A 19307-nucleotide genomic window follows, 5' to 3' on the forward strand; every position below is an offset into this window, starting at 1 on the left:
GCCTCTTCATCATGGGATTAGCACACAGGACAGCAAGCTCACCTTCAGTATTTCAAAAAATTGTTTTATTTGAGAAACTCCGCCCTGAGTGGGCGTGGCTAAAGGTTCCGCCCGCCAGGATGCTGGTAGACGTAGTCCATTGAAGGTAAGTTCAATCTTCCTTGAGAAGGTTGCTGGCTTATGTGCACAATTATAATATTGCATTGAAAAACCTATAGTAGGCAGGGAGGAGAAGTATAGAGCTGCTGGTTAGTTGAGAAACGTCCTAATCGGCAAACGAAGAAGTTTCTGGCCGCAGCCTCCCCTCATTGTAATAAGTTCATTCACATGGAGGGAGTGGTGCACTTCCCCACGGCCAAGGGCAGCCGTGCGAAAATTGGATGAGCAAACAAAGCTCCTTGAGCTTCGAGAAGGCACCCCACGTCGCTCTGCCATCCGGCTGTGTTTGGACCTCGAATCAGCTCTCCTACTCCCTCTCCCTTGTGTTACTCCAGTTCCGACGCGTTTCGAGGCATGTACGCCTCTTCATCATGGGATTAGCACACAGGACAGCAAGCTCACCTTCAGTATTTCAAAAAATTGTTTTATTTGAGAAACTCCGCCCTGAGTGGGCGTGGCTAAAGGTTCCGCCCGCCAGGATGCTGGTAGACGTAGTCCATTGACGGTAAGTTCAATCTTCCTTGAGTAGGTTGCTGGCTTATGTGCACAATTAAAATATTGCATTGAAAAACCTATAGTAGGCAGGGAGGAGAAGTATAGAGCTGCTGGTTAGTTGAGAAACGTCCTGATCGGCAAACGATGGCAGAGCGACGTGGGGTGCCTTCTCGAAGCTCAAGGAGCTTTGTTTGCTCATATATATGGATATATATATATATATATTCACACATATATATATGATTTTCATAGTAATAACGTCTCAATATATTAAAGAAAAATAATGTAATGTCATATATATATTTCTATTAATTGTTACACTATATATATTTATTGAAACATAAACACATATATATATATATATATATATATATGTTTATTTACTTAAGTATATATTTATATAGAGTTAAATATTAGTCAAACTTATTTAATTGACATTCTGTTCAGTTTATATATACAAATATTTGACATTTACTTCTTTAAACTCTACATTAAAAATCAATATTTTTTATGTTTTTTGATAATATTAGTTCTAACAATACATTTTTTCTGATATACTGGTATTTAGCATTTTAAGTATAGGAACTCGATATTGTGGTAAACAATATTTATGACACAAAATTTGTGTCATCGATATTGTTTGCCATTATAATGTGTGATTGATTCAAATATTTAAAAGATAGATCGCTAATTGTGGACCACTACGATTCACAGAATTCACAGGTATGGTAGCCTGCTGGGGTCAGCAGTCAACGATGTATGTGATTGTTATTAAATAAAGCAATCCTTTTTTTTAATGCAGTCTATCCCAGAAGGAAAAAAAAAGAGAAGTGTGTAAAAAAAGAAAAAGAAAAGTTATTAAGACTAGTAGGCAGTGGTCCCATGCACCAGTGCCTACTCCCCAAAATGTTTTTCGACCATTCACAAAGGGCAAGGGGATCCCTTGTGGATCAATTCTCGTGTGCAAACATGTTATAATACATTGTAGTAGTCAATGAAATGTTAATGTTTTGCTGCTGTATTTTGTTCACAAAACATGAATACATGCCATAAGTTTTCACTATTTTGAAGGTACGAGCTAAACACGCCCCTTCTAAATAGCAATTCATAACGGTTTTCTAAAGCCATTTATTGATTCTGCTGGATGGATTTAGTACATTTGAAAAACACAGGGGCATATTTACAAGCCCCTATTGCCACAGGAACATCACTTTTTATGACCTTGCTATGGCAATAAACCCTGTGCCTTATTTACAAGGCAGTGTGAAGCCACTTAACATGGCTTATGCTGCCTTGTAAATAAGGTCCCCTTTGAAGGTATACTTAGCAAGAAAGGGGAATGCAGTGGGTGTAGCAGTGGGCGTTCTGCCACAACACCCATTGATTTTGATGCTGACCCCTATTTACAAGGGTGGCTTAAATACAAGGCAGTGCCAAAATTAAGTCCAGGGAAAACCTGGTCTTAGCTCCTCGTTTTTGCTGTTTGTATGTGGAAAATCTGTAAAAAGAAAGAACGGGACTGGCGAAAAACTGGGCAGTAAATACCAAAGAAGAGTACATGGCAGCCATGAGAACTTATAAAGCGGCACGCAATTCCACCAAAGCGGCCTACCTTGAAGACAGGATAAAATCCTCAGCCAATTCCTCGAGTGAAACTTATAAAATTCTCAAAGAGCTGCTCAAAGTTCCAGTGCCCTCAGGACTCCCACAGGGGAGCTCGGATCGTTGCAATCTTCTGGCCCAGTTTTTCGACCATAAAATCCAAAACATCATAGCCGGCCTCCCCAAGCCCCGACAGAGACTGGTCTCAGGGGAGATTTGCTTGGACGCCGACAGAGCTGTGCTGGACAATTTTGTCCTGATTACCAGGGAAGCTTTTTGTAAAGAGCTGGCCGCGCAAAAAAGTGGTTCACCGATGGAACCCATGCCTATGTACATCCTAAAGCATTTTACGGATGTTATAGCAGGACCGGCAGTAGATTTACTTAACGCTTCCTTCGCCTCTGGCCAGGTCCCCCCAGTTGGAAGCGGGCCATAGTAAAAGCCCTGCTGAAAAAAGCTGGGCTTGACCCTGCCGATTTCTCCAACTATCGACCAATTTCCTTACTGCCAGGGATGGGAAAAATCGCAGAGAAATGGGTCAACCGGCAGCTCTCGTCCTTCTTGGAAACTAACGAGCTGTTGCGGCACTCCCAAACTGGCTTTCGGCCCGGTCAGGGTACTGACTCGGCGCTGATTGCTATGGTAGAAGAGGGCAGGTGCATCTTAGATTCAGGAGGATCAGCAGCTCTGGTCCTCCTGGATCTGAGTGCCGCATTTGACACGGTGGATCACAAGATCTTGATCCACCGGCTGGAAGAGCTGGGAGTAAGAGAGTTGGCACTCACCTGGCTGACGTCATTCTTGAGTGAGCGAACATATCAAGTGTGCGAGGGCAATAGAATATCAGTGCCCACCCCCCTTCAGTGTGGTGTCCCACAGGGCTCATCGCTGAGCCCTACGCTTTTTAACGTCTATATGGCCCCACTGGAGGGGGAGGTCGCACCCTTTGGAGTGAAACTCGCAACGTATGCGGATGACACCCAATTGATTGTTTCGCTATCGCTCGCAGAGAGCCACGGAGAAAAGTTTGCCGCCTGCCTTACCAACATCATGGCATGGATGGCAGACTCGAGACTCAAGCTCAATGGCTCTAAAACAGAGGTGATGCTTCTGGGAAATCTCTGTACCTCCCTCCCCAAATGTATGTGGCCTTCTCGTCTAGGTGACCCCCCGACCCCGAAAGAATCCATAAAAAGTCTTGGCGTCTGGTTAGAACCGGAGCTGTCAATGCACACTCAGGCGAAAAAAACTGCAGGGAGCTGTTACGGTCTGCTCGTTTAATACGGAAAGCCATGCCCCTTCTCCCCCCTGACTCCAGAAAATTACTAGTACAGGGCCTTATTCTGTCAAGACTAGATTATAACAACGCCCTCTTCTTGGCAGCGCCAGAGTACACTCTGAACGTGCTCCAGAGGGCACAGAATGCAGCCTCCAGACTGCTGACGAATACAGCCAGAAGAGCATCAGCTAAACCGGCCTTGAAAGCGCTTCATTGGCTGCCCATAAGAGCGAGAGTGAAATTCAAAGCGCTCTGTACCGTGTTGAGAGTCCTCCAAGGAACAGGTCCTCCGATCCTAAAAGACCTGATCCGCCCCTACAAATCATCAAGAAGGCTCCGCTCTGGCGAGGAGAACCTGGTGGTAATCCCGAGAGCAAAAAGAGCAAGGACTGGGGGACGTCGTTTTTCAATAAATGCTGGCCAGCTGTGGAACTCCTTCCCAACAGCAATGAGGAAAGAACCCAGCTTGGCCAGATTTCGAAAAACTCTGAAAACATTTCTTTTCCCCCATAACGACTAACATCTCAGGGTGCTGAGCAGAGGAGTTCTGTCTGAGTGTACATTTAGCGCTGGGACGCTCAAGGGCAGCCATGCGCTTTAGAAATCCTTTTTCATTTCATTTCATTTCATTATGTGTGCTGCATTGTGCATCACACATAGAAAGAGCAAATAGCCATGAATGATTGCTTATGTGCAGGAAGGTGTCCATTCCTACACATAAACAATCATTAAAAAAAGGAAGTTTTGCAATTTCTATATGTGCTGCTGCATTAAGCAGCACTCATAGAAGTCACAAAACGCCATTTCAGATTGTTTATGTGCGGGAAGGGACACCTTCCTGCACATAAACAATTATTCCCCCATTGCAGACTCCCTTGCACTACGATGCAAGGGTGCCTGCATTGGCGTTAGGCAGCTAGATTTAGCATCAGCACTAGGGGAAACGCATTCTTGTGAACATGGCTATCTCTTTCTTGTCACAAAAAAATGTGACACTCAAGTTACCGAATCGCAGGGTTGGCGGCTAACAAATGCGTTCGTACATCAAGCCCATAATCCTTCCCTTGGGGAGGGCAAGGCTTACATGCTGCCCATCTCTCTGAATTATGGAGTTGGTATTAAAATATTTTCCAAGGAGTTCTCTAGGCTGTCAGTCCCACACCAAAGAGGCATCAGTAATTCATGTACTTCTAACTCGCAGACTGAGCGCTAGGCATTCACAAAGCATTGAACATAAAAACGTAAAAAGTAACATAAAAACTAAAGGGGGTTAGTGTGTTTCATATTAGCTTATTTTTGGTCTTGTGACTGATTTCTGAACTCTCTCCATATCATGTTCCCTTCTCTCTCTGCTTAACTTGTGCTCTGCTGAGCTGATACGCAGACTTTAACACAGCGCCGGGGCACTGGGCAGCAGTCAGAGGCCTGTTTAGCAAGTCTCTACGAAGAACACACGAGATCATCCCTTATCCCTTATCTCTTGTTTTTTTATTTTTTTTATTTTGAACTCTCAGAGGCATTGGTCTTAGCATAGGCCAGTTCGGTAAAAAAGTCACGACAATCCTTTTTCTCTCCCTCCGTTCGAAACGCATCGTGGTTTTATTTTACTGCTCTGTACGAGAGTCGTGCTCTGTTTTTAATTGTCTTAAGCGCAAATAATGAGCGCTCTAGGGACTCATTTAAAGTTATAATTAACGGGAAGCCTTTCCAGCTCTCAGAGCGCTCTGCCCGACTCTCTGTGAGCCGTCCACGAGGCAGTGTGCATACTATTAGTATAGTGTGTCCGTTCTATGCAGTCTAGAATTCCAGCCCTCAGCAACATTCATACTCAAATATACCACATCCAAAACCTTCTTTTGCTAAAATAAATAAACAATTTAACATAGCACGACTGAAACTATTCATTAGAGCTGAAAACAGCTTCCTAGCCGGTATTAATGACTACTGGTGTCTCAAAGCAATCGATAACAGGCGGCATAAACATTTATGAGTGTGTTTATTGTAACATTGTATTTTCTTTCATTAAAGCTGATTTGGTGTATCTTTGGTAACTGTCTGCATGTATCTAGCATGCAAAAGAAAATGTTTCAGTAGCCAACAAAGTCAACTTTAGCCAATATAAACATTTCTGGGCAGATTTACAATAAACGAACGCAGCGCAGTGCATCAAGTCATTTTGCTGTGCTGAGTTAGTTTGAAAGCACAGGGATGCGACATTTTTAGAACAATATGTGCATGTCTGTGCTTCCCCCTGCGCTGGCGCACAAAATGCTTCCATGCGCCCTTGCACCATGGTGCAAGGATGCCTGTGTTACGGGAATGATTGTTTATGTGCAGGAAGGGTTCCCTTTCTGCACATAAACAATCAGAAATGGTGTTTTCAAAATCCTATGTGGGCTGCATTAGTACACATAGAACTTGCGAAACGTCATTTATTTAAAGGATTGTTTATGTGCAGGAAGGGACACCTTCCTGTACATAAACAATCATTAGAGGCTATTTCCTTGTTCTATGTGTGCTGCAGAATGCAGCAAGCATAGAAAGAGGAAAACAATGAGGAGAAATGAATACATTTCTCCTTGTTGCACCTCCCTACGTCTCCCATGGGGAGGCATAGCATTTAGGCGTTTTTCCAGATTTACCTGTAAATGTGTCTGGTTCATTGAGTGTTGGGTGGGAACACCCAAAGCAACCTCCATGGAATGCCCTTTTCACGCAAAGTGCTGCATGTAAACGGACCGTATTTACAAGGACAGGAAAAGCCACGCAGGGTGGCTTTCCCTGTCCTTGTAAATATGGGGCAGATAAATGCGTTGCCAGTGCATCATAAAAAGTCACGCACTGGCAGTGCAAGGGGCTTGTAAATCTGCCCCTTCGTGTCTCACTGGGCTTAGGACAGCTTTGAAGACGTCCCTCCACATGCTGATTAAAGATGAAAACCATGCAACATGCAAGAAAAATGATGGAGGAATAAGGGGAAGGAAACAAAAGAACAGAAAACAGTACAGTGCTATCTCGTTAATATGGTGGCGTACTCATTGCTTGAGGTGCTATATGTAAGGGAAAAAAATAACAGAAACACACCCTGAGGCCAACATCAAGTGTGTATTATATGCCTAACAGAGACAATGTACAGCTGAATAGAAAGGATTCTTGCATCTAACAAGGGTGTACTCACCGATACATGCACGTCTGATCAATGCGTACGGACACACTGCTGAGCCACATAATCTGCAGACCTGTTTGCGGCCGCAACTCAGTACTTTGTGCAGGCGCAGATCAACAGTCAATAGACTACACGTGCAAGGTGGCATCTCGTCCGATCCAGCCATCAATATTGTCCGAATTATATTCCAAACAGGATGCATTGCAGACCTGCCCTGCTGTGTTTGTTGTAGTAATGGCTCTGCTACTTCAGGCTCCACCCATGTGCACAAATCATGTTTCCTCACCTGCAAGCTTGGAGCCACCATTGCTTTCCAACCCATGGCTATCCTGTGCATAGCTAGGACTTACGCAAAGTAAGTGATCCTGCATGCCTGCTTATTCTTCTTATTGCTAGTCACACTGCCAAACAGGCAGAGCTCTGGTGAGGACACTCAATGATAACCCACCAGATCATTAATGAATGGGATACCTGTTCCCAGTACTGTTGTATCAACCCACAGTCCCAGATCATAGGATACTAATCTGACCTGGGATGTTGGCATCTAGAGCAGAGATCTGAAAAACCCTTGCTACATTTTAGTTATTCTGCAGGGTGTGAGATACGTTGAGAAAGTTGCTGCTCGAGTCGAAAATCGACTTGAGCAGCAGAAAAGAAGCAGCGCCCTCTTGAGCTGCACATCGTTCCATTTGCAGTGATTTTCCAGTGCAAGACAAACACCGGACACTGAAAATCAACGTGAACAGGCATGACCAAGGGCACTCTGCCGTATGCAGAACTCCGCGTAGCGCAGCAGAGTTTTAGGTCACTTCGTGGAGTTCCGTGTAAACTCCACAAACTCAGCCCAGGCTTACTCAGGGTACTCTATAAGCGTGGGGTAGTAAGCCGGAACAGGCTTGTAACCATATCACATCAATGGATCCCAGTCTTGTAAACAGCAAGCCACTTCTGCACCCTCCACATCATCCGCTCCACCTATCCGGCGCATCAAGCGTTGCAACTGCAATGACTGATAGTAGCCTACATAATTGGGAGCATCCAGACCTCCCCCAGTCAGTGGCCATTCCGCCTTACTCATAGCCAACCTATGGGGACCCCCTTCCCATATAAGAGCATCAAGGGGCATATGCAAATCTTTCATGAACACTTTGAGTAGGAATAATGGTGGAGCCATGAAATGATGTATCCAATGAGGCAATAAAAACATGTTAGCAATGGCAGTGCAACCCAAAGGGATACAGCGGCACTCGTGTTCGAATAGTAAGCTACTGTTTGGTAGATGTCAGCACCTGTCCAGTATGCCAGCGAATATTCGCTTATTGTCATGGATCGACTTGCACACCCAAATACCTGAACGATTCCGGATCCCCCTCAAATATTGCATCTAAGTGATGCCACCTGTCAACAGGGACCTCCTGCTGGAGAAAAAAAAGACATGATGTGTCCCAGTTCATTTTCAATCCCAAACTGTTCTCGAAAGCAGTGAGTCCATGCAACACCGATGTCGCATGACTTACATATATACCGAGTCTCCAAGCAACAACAGGGCCTCATCAGCATGCAGTGCTATTATATGATTCCACCCTTGGTGTCTTATACCCCAGTCCTCAGCTCTCCAATGTACCCTTACAACCAATTGTTCTATTGCCAATGCGAACAGCAGAGGGGACAGGGGGAAGCCCTGCCTGGTGTCTTGAGAAATATCACACTGCTGTGAGACCACCCGACCAGTGAGGAACGGCATCAGGAGTGAAGCATTCAACAGGTGTATCCATGAAAGGTGCTATCAATAAACCCCACCTGGGTAAGAACCAAGAACAAATAATGCTAAAGAGCAGTATCAAACACCTTCTGTATATCAAGAGACACCACAGCCAAATTAGTTGCTGCCCGTGGTGCCAGCTCCATAACACAGAAGAGAAGTCAAAGATTTAAGTTTCTGTTGAATCCCAGAAAAACCCCAGTTTGATCACCATGCACTAATGTACATACAATATGCAAGATCAGGGTAGCTGGTGTTTTACCCAGAATCTTTTGTGTTCTCAATTTTTAATAAAGACAGTGATCTATAGGCTTTCCAAAGAAAAGGGTCCCTGTCTGGTTTCAAGACTACCACAAACAGTGACTCACTGGTCGATGATGAGAGTTAGTCTCATCATATATCTTCAAGAGTTTAGGAATCAAACGTGTCTGGTACATTGTGTTACACTCTGCAGGAAGACCATCAAGACCAGGAGTCTTACCCTTAAATATTGAATCTTGAATACCTACACCTGCCACTAAAATATTTCAGTTTGAAGAGTTATAGTCCTTTGTAAATCATTTTTTCTTAATTCAATTTGAAGTGATATATGGATGTCATATTTTGACATTTTGAAGTTTTCTAAATTATCAATAATTTTTTATAAACAAATTATTTGTGGGTCCTGTCTATCCATTACTTCCACAAATTAGGCACGGCACCCGACTACCGAGGCCACTTGAGGAGAAACACACAGTTCACTTCTATCTACGCACAGTTCCAGCTATGGTTTCAATCCAGGGCCATTTGTACAGCTGTAGTTCATTTAGTGATAAATGCCGAAGATAGATGTGGGCCTGCTTCTGTTGACGGGGACCGGAGAAGTACTGGATGAAACACCCTTTGTCTAAGGAGTTTGGGAAGACCCATCGTACACTCTCGGCCATGCATTAGCTTGGTAGAAAGAAATCCAGAGTGCATGATTAAGGCTGAAGCGTCCACCCCCACTAGCCAACCTAAACTCAGGGCAATGACAAAAGTCTGCTTCTTCACATTCACTTATGGCACAGGCAAGGTAATTTCCTTATTGGCACCTAAGCTACCCCTTCAACAATTCCATTTCCCAAAAGGGGCCACCCTACAAATTTAGGGACAACCTTTAGTGGGAGATACTCCTACAGAGACATGGCTGAATTAAGAAATACAAGGAAAGCCTAATGCAGTACACAGATGAATTTATCATTATATTGCTGCAAAATATGTGCATTATTTTTGAGTATGTACAATGTGCACTTAAGTATATAATAGGTACATATATACATCTTGTAAACAGTTTATACTGCACCATAAACATTTCAAATTCTATTTTATGCATTACAAGGAATTCATCTTTTAAAGTGCAACAGCTGTCCACAGGTAGTCCTGGCACTACAACCTATAAGAAAGAAGACCTGACCATCAGAGAGAGGAACATTTGGTTGTTCTGAAGGATCCATATCTTAAGTTGTTTTCACCAGGAATTATGATTATATTTACTTTGAGTGCATGAGGAAGTGTATCCCAGAGAGTCTGTGCCATAAAAGAAAAGGATCTGTCAATTTGTTTGACACACTTCACTTGAGGTATAAAGGTAGACATTTGCCTGAAGATTGCAGACTTCTCATAGGGATGTATTTTGGGATTTAGCAACTAAGGTATCTGGGTCCCTAATTACAATAGGCTTTGTGGATTATACATAAGGTTTAAAACAGTATCTTTTTTTTCGCTGGAAGCCAATCACTTTTTTCCAGTGGATAGGTACCATTGTAAATTTGCATAACTAAAGTCATTCTTGCATTTTGAATGATCTGAAGCACCTGCTTAGATATTGTGATAGATCCAAGCAGTGCTATTACCATTGTCCAACATAAAATGTTTGGTCTATGGTCTTCCTGGAAGAAGTGGGAAGAAGAGAGTATACACTTTATACAGTAAGAATAAAATGAAGAAACAACTGAATATTGGGGATTGCTTCCAGAATGTAAACACTTGATTGTTCTGTGATTGATTGGGTACCAATGTGTGGGTCTCCACTGGTGGAGGTTCTCTGGTACTTAAATCTATAATGGGTTGTCGCATGAGTACTGTACTGAGGATATCAGTAATACAGTAGTTCTCAAGAAACCCACAGTCCTCCATTATTCTGCTTTGTTTATAAATACATAAATATACTACACTGGCCACATCCACAAACATACACTTGGGGTGGGAACTGTTGAAAATTGGGTTATTGGTAGGGGTAAGTATGCACCTACCACTAGTAATAAGGCCACAAATATTGTTTTTGGGTCCAGTAAAGGTCTCAGTAAATTAGCCCCTTGCTCAACTCTTGATAGCTGACAATGAGCAGGCAGGCCTAACTTAGGAGACAGTGTAAAGCATTTAAAAAAACACCAAAACATTAAATAAGTAAGACACAACATGCAATAAAAATCCCACACCAATTTATGAAAATAGGAAATATGTTTATGAACAAATAGACACCAAAACAACAAAACTCCAATGTAGGGAACCAGAGATATACATTTTCAAAGATTAACCACTTTATCGTGCTTAAAAACCTATGGAGCCACTCTGGGACATCTGGCTGCGCTTGACTGTGACAAAGTCAAAGTTTGAGGCTGACCGCGATGGAGCCCTGGTCAGATATACTAAGCAGGAGGCCTCAGTCAAAATTTTACCTTCACATTTAGAAACTTTTCTGGAGCTTTTTCTTAAAGCATCCCTCGACCCTCCACAGTGTGCCAGATTCAGAGAGAGTTCGCCTGCTTGACTTTCTGCGAGGCCCTGGTAAAATCCTGGAAGTCTGCCACTCCGGAGCTTTCAGCGGGACGTACCTGAAATCCTCGCCCGGTCGTGGTTGAAGATAGTCAGCTTTACTCTCAACGTTGGGTCGGTCACCTCGTGAAGATTTTCACAAAAGTTCTCCAAAGTTTTCCAAGCTTTAGGAGGTCCTTCCTGAAGGTCTCCTTGTAAGTTCAAAGTGACCAATACACCAATCCAAAGGTCAGGAATCTCCTAGATGGTCTCTGGTGTGCCTGGACTATAATCCCCATGATGCACCTGGCCAAATCCTTAAAAGTCCACTGGACGAACTACAGGATGGGGACTGTTGGCGGAGATGATGCAGGTGTGCTCTGTTAACCAGTAGCTTCCGGGCAGTCCATTCCTTAATCCTTCTCGAACAAGGCACAGTCTGCAGGGCTGTAGTACCAGATTGTACAGCAGGCTCAGTCATTCAGAGGGCAGGCCTTCGGGTGCGGATCCAGATTCCAGCAGGGCAGTCCTTCTTTTCCTTATAGTTTCAGGCTGCAGATCTGAGAGACTATGTAGCCCTCACATAATTATTCAGTGTTCTGGGGCAACAACCAGGGAGGCACCTCTGTCCAGTGAGATGCTGGGTGCCACCCAAAAGCATGACAACTTCCACCAAAGTGTGGTATCATCTTGTCCTACAAAGCACTGCACTTCCAAAATCCAACATGGGTGATTTCTCTCCAGAGGAATAAGAGCTAGCTAAACCAACCCACAGTCTGACTCATTTCCATTAGCTCTCCACCCCCTGACCTCTGCAAATTTCTGCCCTAAGCCTGCCATCTGCCTGGGACACAGGATGTAAGGGTAAGTACGTCTGGGGTTCCTTACTGATCTGCTCTATCTTTGATCTCAGTTTGGTTTTTCCAGCCCCCTCTACAGGACCCATCCTCCTTAGCTTCAGAGCTCTCTCTATCAGATAAATGCTGCTCTGGCCAGGCCACTTATCACCTAATCAGAGCTGCCTGGCCAAGCCTGTTAAGGCTGGCCAATCAGCAGAGACCACTAGAAGGCTGGATTTTGGATTACAGAATAGAAAGTTCTATAACTCCTCTTCTGTACTAGTTATGATAAATTCAGCAGTGACAAGTTGTTGAATCTACCAATACCAGTCTTTGTTGTCCTTGAATTATATTTTTCACTCCTTTCCTAGCAATAGTTACATCTAAATAAAATATTGCAATGTAGCCTATGGAGCCAAGGCGGAAAAATGAAATGGGAAGTTTTCCCTCACATCTTTTATAAGATCACTACTTATAGTTACATGCCCTTCCCACCCACCCCTGGGACACCTAGGTGAGACCTGGGGGGGATCATAATACGTAAATATAATGTAGATTACCATTTTTAAAGTGCCCATACCACCAAAGTCGAGTTTGCACACAATCTACTGTTAAAGACAGTCTGCAGAGCCAGGCTGCCATTACAATTACAGCAGGCACTCAACAGTGCACACATGCAAGTGCAGGAAATATGCTGGGACTCTAAACGCCCATGCCCTATTACATAATAGGGACTCATAGGTAGTTTGAATCCACAGCCACATTATATACTAGGGACTTATAGGGTCTATCAATAGCAATTGTGAGAATTTACTTTAAAAGACAGCTGCGAGGTGGGACTGCCTTTAAAAGGAGAGCAGGCACACAGCAGCGCACACATGCAAATGCAGGAAATCAGATTGGCCTTTAAATCTCCATGGCCCATTAAATACTAGGGACTTATGGGTAGATTTCACCCACTGGTCCTATTATCTAACAGGAACCTACAGGGTCTGTTGTTGCCAATTGTAAGTGTACATGTATCATTTTACACATGCCACTGATCCTGGGCCTGGTTAGGACAGCCCAGTGTACAGTCAGATTCAGTTACCACCAGTATAATTAAGAAAATAAAAAGCAAGTGAACAGAGCAAAAGGATGACTTTCTAACAGGCTCTAAATGTTTAAAGGATGTTTACACTCTCACTTGCATGCTTAAGTTGTCTTCCCCAGATGTGGAGACTACCTATAATGTTTTTTCTTCACACAGCTTACATCCTCTAATTGCTTGCTATCACAGGAAGCCTTCTCCCACTACACTCCTAAGACATTGACCTACTGACGCTTGATTTCTCTTCTTTCGTTCATCAGAGTGACTCTCTTCTTACCTTCCATCCTCTGCATGTATTCTGTTTCTGTGTATAGCCTCCTCTCAGTCTCATGCCTGTCTGCCAGTGGCGGTGCATCCATTGGGGTGTTGGGGCGTTGCCCCACTAATCGTTCTACTTCTGATGCTAATTGCAGCAATCAGGACTCCTGATTGAAATTAGCATCAGAAGTAGAACACGGACGCGATCTATTGTGCTGTCACTCAATGGCTGAGAGTGCTGCCGCAGCCCCACCCCCTTCAGTGTGATGCTGAAGGGGGTGGGGCTAAGGCGACACTCTCAGCCATTGAGTGACAGTGCAAATGTGCGCAGGTTCGGTTTTGGGCAGATCATTTTTATGTTCAGCCCAAACATGCGCAGTAGCCTTCCCATTAGAGACCGAGGGTTGCTTCATGCACAGCCCCCGGTCTCTTAATGGGCAAGGAGTATCCCTGCCCTCAGCCAATCCTGGTGTAGTGGCGCTGCTGGAGCAGCGTCTCTGGATTGGCTGAGAGCGAGAAGGGTTGCAAACCACTCACAGAGAAGACGTTGAGAAGGCGTCAACGCACCGGACCACGGCCCAGGAGCAGACCGCAGAGGCGTACGGATCCGCCCGTTCAGGTAAGTTTAAGTAATTTTTTTACTTTATTTTTTACCCCCGGCCCCTGCGGGACTCCCCCTGCCGCGACCCCCCCTCGCAAACCCCCCTCCCTCCCGCGAACCACCCCCGACCCCCCCCTTCCACGACCATTGCGAGCCTTAACTGCATGCAAGGTTTGTTTAATTCGATTAGCCAGCAGGCTTTGCTTCGTGTCACTCTGGTTGGTATCCTATTTCGCTTTGCCTGGCGACGATTCCTTGTGTTACAGCGTTTTCGCCATAAACATTACTGGGTGAGAGCCCAGGCCCACGGCCCTATTTCCACTCCGTCATTCGCACGCACTCTGGTTGGCCTTCTACTGTCCCCGGAGCAGTGGCTGAACAGACTGTGTCTGGTAAAGGAGCGGATTCTGGTGTCCGATATCTGGGCTGGGTGAGAGGAGAGGCAGGTTTAGTATGTGTGGCTCTTTACCTGTGTAGGACTGATAGCAAGACCTTTACACACCATCCCTCGAGCACAATAAACATACCTTTCCTTAAAATGTGCTCTTGAAAACCTCATCACTGAAAGAAACTCATAATATCTAACATTCTTGTAGTGAATGTAGCATTTGTTCTAAATGTACTTTCCAGCTGGCTAAATTCTGCAGCAAGTAAAGGCAAATCATGGGACATAAAATGCAGCACATATTGTGGCAGTGTTACTGCGCTATTTTGTAATTTGTAGGTCGAGCCAAGTGCTGTCTGGTTGCTAAAGACACATCGTGGCCTTTTGAGAAGCAGTATTGCAAACTTAAAACTGAGTGTTACTCCAATTCTCTTAACCTTGCTTTCTGCTATCTAGTCCCAACCACTTTGCAGGAGCCCAGGAGTGTAGGGACATTTTGCACCAGGAATAGGCAAAGCTGTGAGATGGGCAAACGTGTTAAAAGAGGTTTTGTAGGAATCCATATCTGGCATAGAAAGTACACGTCAATGTGAAGCAAATAATGTCAGATGTTGATGATGAATTAGGCTAAGTATTTGCTATGCTCCAGGTGATCTCCACAGTAAACAATCATGTGATGATGTACAAATATGGCACAAGCAGCCACGCTATCTACTGTTCATTTAATAGCCTGCGTCTGATGATAGATATTTCCAAAATTGAAAAAAAAAATCTATTTGAAAGTTTACCAAAGCTGAAATCACTTTCATGTGCTGCTGAAAAGTTTTTGTACTGCACAATTGCGTAACTGGCAGAAGCTGTGTGCGTGCATGTCAATAAACCAATAGGTGAAACTTCTTTCTTCATAATTAGAGGACATATTGGGCAAACCAAAGTGATCCCGAAATGGAAAAAGAAAAGTCACCGAGCGTGATGGATTGTGCGATGTTGGCATGGCAAAGGGGTGTAGCAGTAGCAAATCATTAAATGAGTGAGATTGTGTAAAAGTGAAGACTGTACATCATCTGATTTTGGGCTTGTCAAAGTTTAAAGGTCCTTATAATGTTGCATTGAGAAGAAATTATGTCACATTGCAGAATAGTTATATAACTCTGTATCAAAAAGGAAGGTTAATGGCAAAGCAACCTGTGAGGAATGTGATTGAAGGATTTGTAGGGCTGCCATACTGATGTTTGAAGTTGTGTGTTTGAGGAATGAGGTTGTTCTTCAGGATGAGCATTCGGGTGCAGGGGATGGGAATCCGAATTACCACAGTTCTGGTTCCAGTGAAGGAGTTACGAGTTGCACTTTAAGATCAAATCAATCAGGAGTCAATAGAGCTCCCATCAAACTCCGTCTGTGTGGTAGTGTTTCATCTTCAGAATGAGCAAAAATGTTGTGTGGGTAATCAAATCTGTTTTTTATTGTGTCCTTTGTTATCGTTTTTTTCCTGGTCTGTTTGTTTTGCTTGTAATGAAAGAAAGGTAATGTGTTGTGGTCGATCTCTTTGTGGAATGTTATGCATCAGTGGTTCTTTGGGCGCGCGGAATTTGCTAAATGTAAAATTACCTGTAGTTTCTCCAGAGTGCAGACTCCTTCTGCTTAGCAAGCTTAATTAGTCGAGTTGATGTTAAATCTCGGTGTACACCAAGACACATTTAAATATGTCACATATGAGCTCCTAACTCATTTCTAATAACGCTTTTGCTTGTGGTACAGAGGTGTGCATTAACATTTGATTTCAGCAATAAGTGGGAGAACAGAATTAAGTTTTCTCAGCAGAATTTTCCTTTTCATTAAAAACATTATTATGCACTTATTTATACTGCAGATTGTAGTGCAATGTGCCGCAAAGACTTGGACTATCACAAGAAGCCAGTTGTGCCTCATTTTATGTAAATTAAGAATGAAATAGTTTAGTGTGTTAATATTCTTTTGGGATATAATATTTAATTAATTTCTATGTACACTAGTTAATGCTACCAGGAAATCAGCCGTGTGACGTTTTCCGTAAGGACCACAGTGGTGCTTGGCTTCATCGTAAAGGGTTACCATTTACATGATGTATGCTAATGCAATTATTTTCCAAATTTTGGTTTCAAAACATTTTTTATACTTGCTCTCGCTGTGAAAAGCACCAATGGTGGCTTTAGTTAATCAGGTGGGCCACTGAGATCTGTCCGTTGATTGGTCATTTTGGGATAATGCATGAGTCGCCCCAGTAAATGTGTCCAACTTGTCTGGCTTCTCTGGACTGGACTTATCATGACTCCACGTGTGAAAATGAGTGATGGACTCATCATTCGCTCTGTTTTTAAAGATGACTTTCTTTTGATATTACTTGTTAATTCTTTACTAATTCATGCTGCAGGTTGGCTATTGTTTGTAGCTTGTATGCTTTGGCTGGTGTTCAGTGGTTGCTGGTTCAGATTGTGAAGTGTCCACATTTTCTAGCACCAATAGGATTGGCTGTCAGACTTGTTGAGATGGTGCTGTACTCTTTCAGCAACAAGAGCAAAGCTGTGTGAAGTGAGAGGAGGGGAGACAGTGACCGGTCTGTGTTTATGAGGCCCAGCACTAATTGCTTTATTAACCTTCTTGCTTCCTCAAATTTGCTTAAAAATGCACCATTTGTCCACTCTTTTTTCAAAATTTTCTTGGGCGAGAACCCCCCGAACCCCCCATAGGTTTGTTCGAGCTTGCTCGCTTCGCCCGCTCACCACAGTGCAGTACTACAATACTGTCTTGCCTCACCACTTTCAAATTTCACCAGCCGCCACTGCTGTCTGCTAAATACTCTCTTGTAATTCTGCAGTTGGCTGACACCTTATTTCATAGATCACTACCTCTCCTCCGTAAAACTCTCTCTCTGTAACCTAATTAACCAATCTTCACCAGCCTATTTCACCAAAAAATCATCTGAAATCACATTGCCTTCACTAACGATCACACCTAAATGGTATTATATAAGCTATCATAAAGTATCTGGAGTAAATGCATGCAATTTTTTTCTCGAGAGCATGCGACTAATTGTAATAACCAACAATACCCACTTGATGAACCACTAACCTGGGGTTCCGAAGTAGCGTGCTACTTGCCGTAAAGCATTTCAAAGCCTCGTCAGGGGTGATAAGTGCTATATAAATACAATTACAATTACAATTACAAATAGGACTTTATTGATTTGTGAGGAAACCGTTAGCTGCTTATCTAAGAGGATTCCTAGGTTTCTGGTAGATGTAACTTGAATTGGTGTTTCTCCAAGCTGTTCAGGTCCACCATAATGTGGACCATGATGGCATTTGCTTGCCAATGTACAATCTAGTCGCCCTAATATAAAATGTTTGTGTCTGACTGTACAATAAATATTTGTCAATACTAACTTAAGTGCACCTCAGAAAACAGTATACACATTTCAACCTATAGTCTAACCATTTAAGGAAGCATTAAGTAACATGGCTTCAAATAAGCCTTAAAACTATGCATGCCTTGTTTTTTCTACAGTAAACTGTAAATGTATCAACTATAATCATTTATTGTTTATTTTATTGTATTTAAAAATGTATAAGTGCACAAATACCAGTCAGGATGTTATGGCGCAAGATTCAAGGAAAACTTTCTACACTAGATTAATCCTTCTTATACCGTAACCGTGCGATGATTTTTAGGGCAGAAGTCTAGGTTTAATCCTGAGACAATTGCTATTCATTATCAGGACATATTTCTTCAGGTTTTTTATAATAAGATGGTATTATTCTTCATCTTTCAACCGTAATAACAAATCAGTCAGGCTGGCCTGTGCGACGTGTACACGTCTGATGTTCTGCTTTTCCTTCACTGTGGTCTTTCCTTCTCTCCTCTTACAGATCAGCGAAGGAGCCGAATGTGTTTTCATTCCCAGAAAGCTCTTTCTAGCATCGGCTACAGCCCCCTCCAGGCGGACGGCACAGGAGCTCGTGAACACCTACCCCACGGAGAGCATGATTAGAGCGAGCTACAGCAAGCAGCAGGCGTGGGTCTCCTACAAGGCCAGACTTGTCGGACAGCAACTCGCAGGAAGGGCCCGGCCGCTCTCTGCTCAAGCTTCATTTTAAAGATGATTTTGATCTTTAGATTTACGTATTTAATACAGATTTTACATTTTCACATTTTTCTTTCATATATCTTTGGTATACCTTCTAGGAGTGTGGCCTAGCTGCAGTCCTAGTGATCACACAGATAAGTGTGCTGGAAGCTGCTAATGACCAGGGTGCAAACCAACATTATGGCGAGTGCTTTCATCAGCTGACTTCTCTCTCGGAGAGGCAACGTTTACAGGCTGAACAATCTGTTTTAAGTTGTAATCATTTTTAATAGGTTCTCTTCCATGTTTCGAGTTTAATGGATTACATTTGATTCTTTTTTGATAAAGACGCTTATTTATTTTCAACGTCTGCAGCAGCCTACAATTTTGCAGGGTTAGGATGCATGAGTCTTACAAACAAATTTACAACTCAGCATGTCCTATTTTATTTTTTGGAGTACGGACACATTCCCTTTCAAAGGACAAAATAATGAATGATGTTTCAAGAATCGAGTTCTGGCTGTGCATGCCACATGCTTACTCACATACCATCACATACCCTTGAGAGAGCGCAAACTGATATAAATATATGAGTACATCACACTTACCTATAGAGAGCATAATTCATGATGAGAAATGCCATGAGTGCTAATAGTATCTGAAATTATATTCTAAATGTATAGCTAATATAGAGATTTAAGTAGAAGTGGAACTAATACAGAAATGTGTGACATTATATGATTTTATTAGACGTGATTATTTTGAATCTATGTCGTGTAGCTGTTAAACATATA

At 43.1% G+C, this 19307-nt stretch overlaps 1 protein-coding gene across 1 annotated transcript in view; it reads left to right on the forward strand.

Moving 5' to 3' along the window:
* The window catches only part of LOC144821751 (uncharacterized), a 1041341-nt gene extending 1022786 nt beyond the window's left edge, over positions 1-18555 (forward strand). The window contains exon 17 of the mRNA XM_078678951.1: positions 18317-18555. Coding sequence (XP_078535077.1) covers positions 18317-18544 — 228 coding nt within the window. The 3' untranslated portion in view covers positions 18545-18555. The remainder of the gene's footprint in view (positions 1-18316) is intronic.
* The last annotated feature ends 752 nt before the right edge of the window (positions 18556-19307 follow it).

This window comes from Lissotriton helveticus, chromosome 2_2, assembly GCF_964261635.1.
Source record: "Lissotriton helveticus chromosome 2_2, aLisHel1.1, whole genome shotgun sequence".
NCBI classification, from domain to species: domain Eukaryota; kingdom Metazoa; phylum Chordata; class Amphibia; order Caudata; family Salamandridae; genus Lissotriton; species Lissotriton helveticus.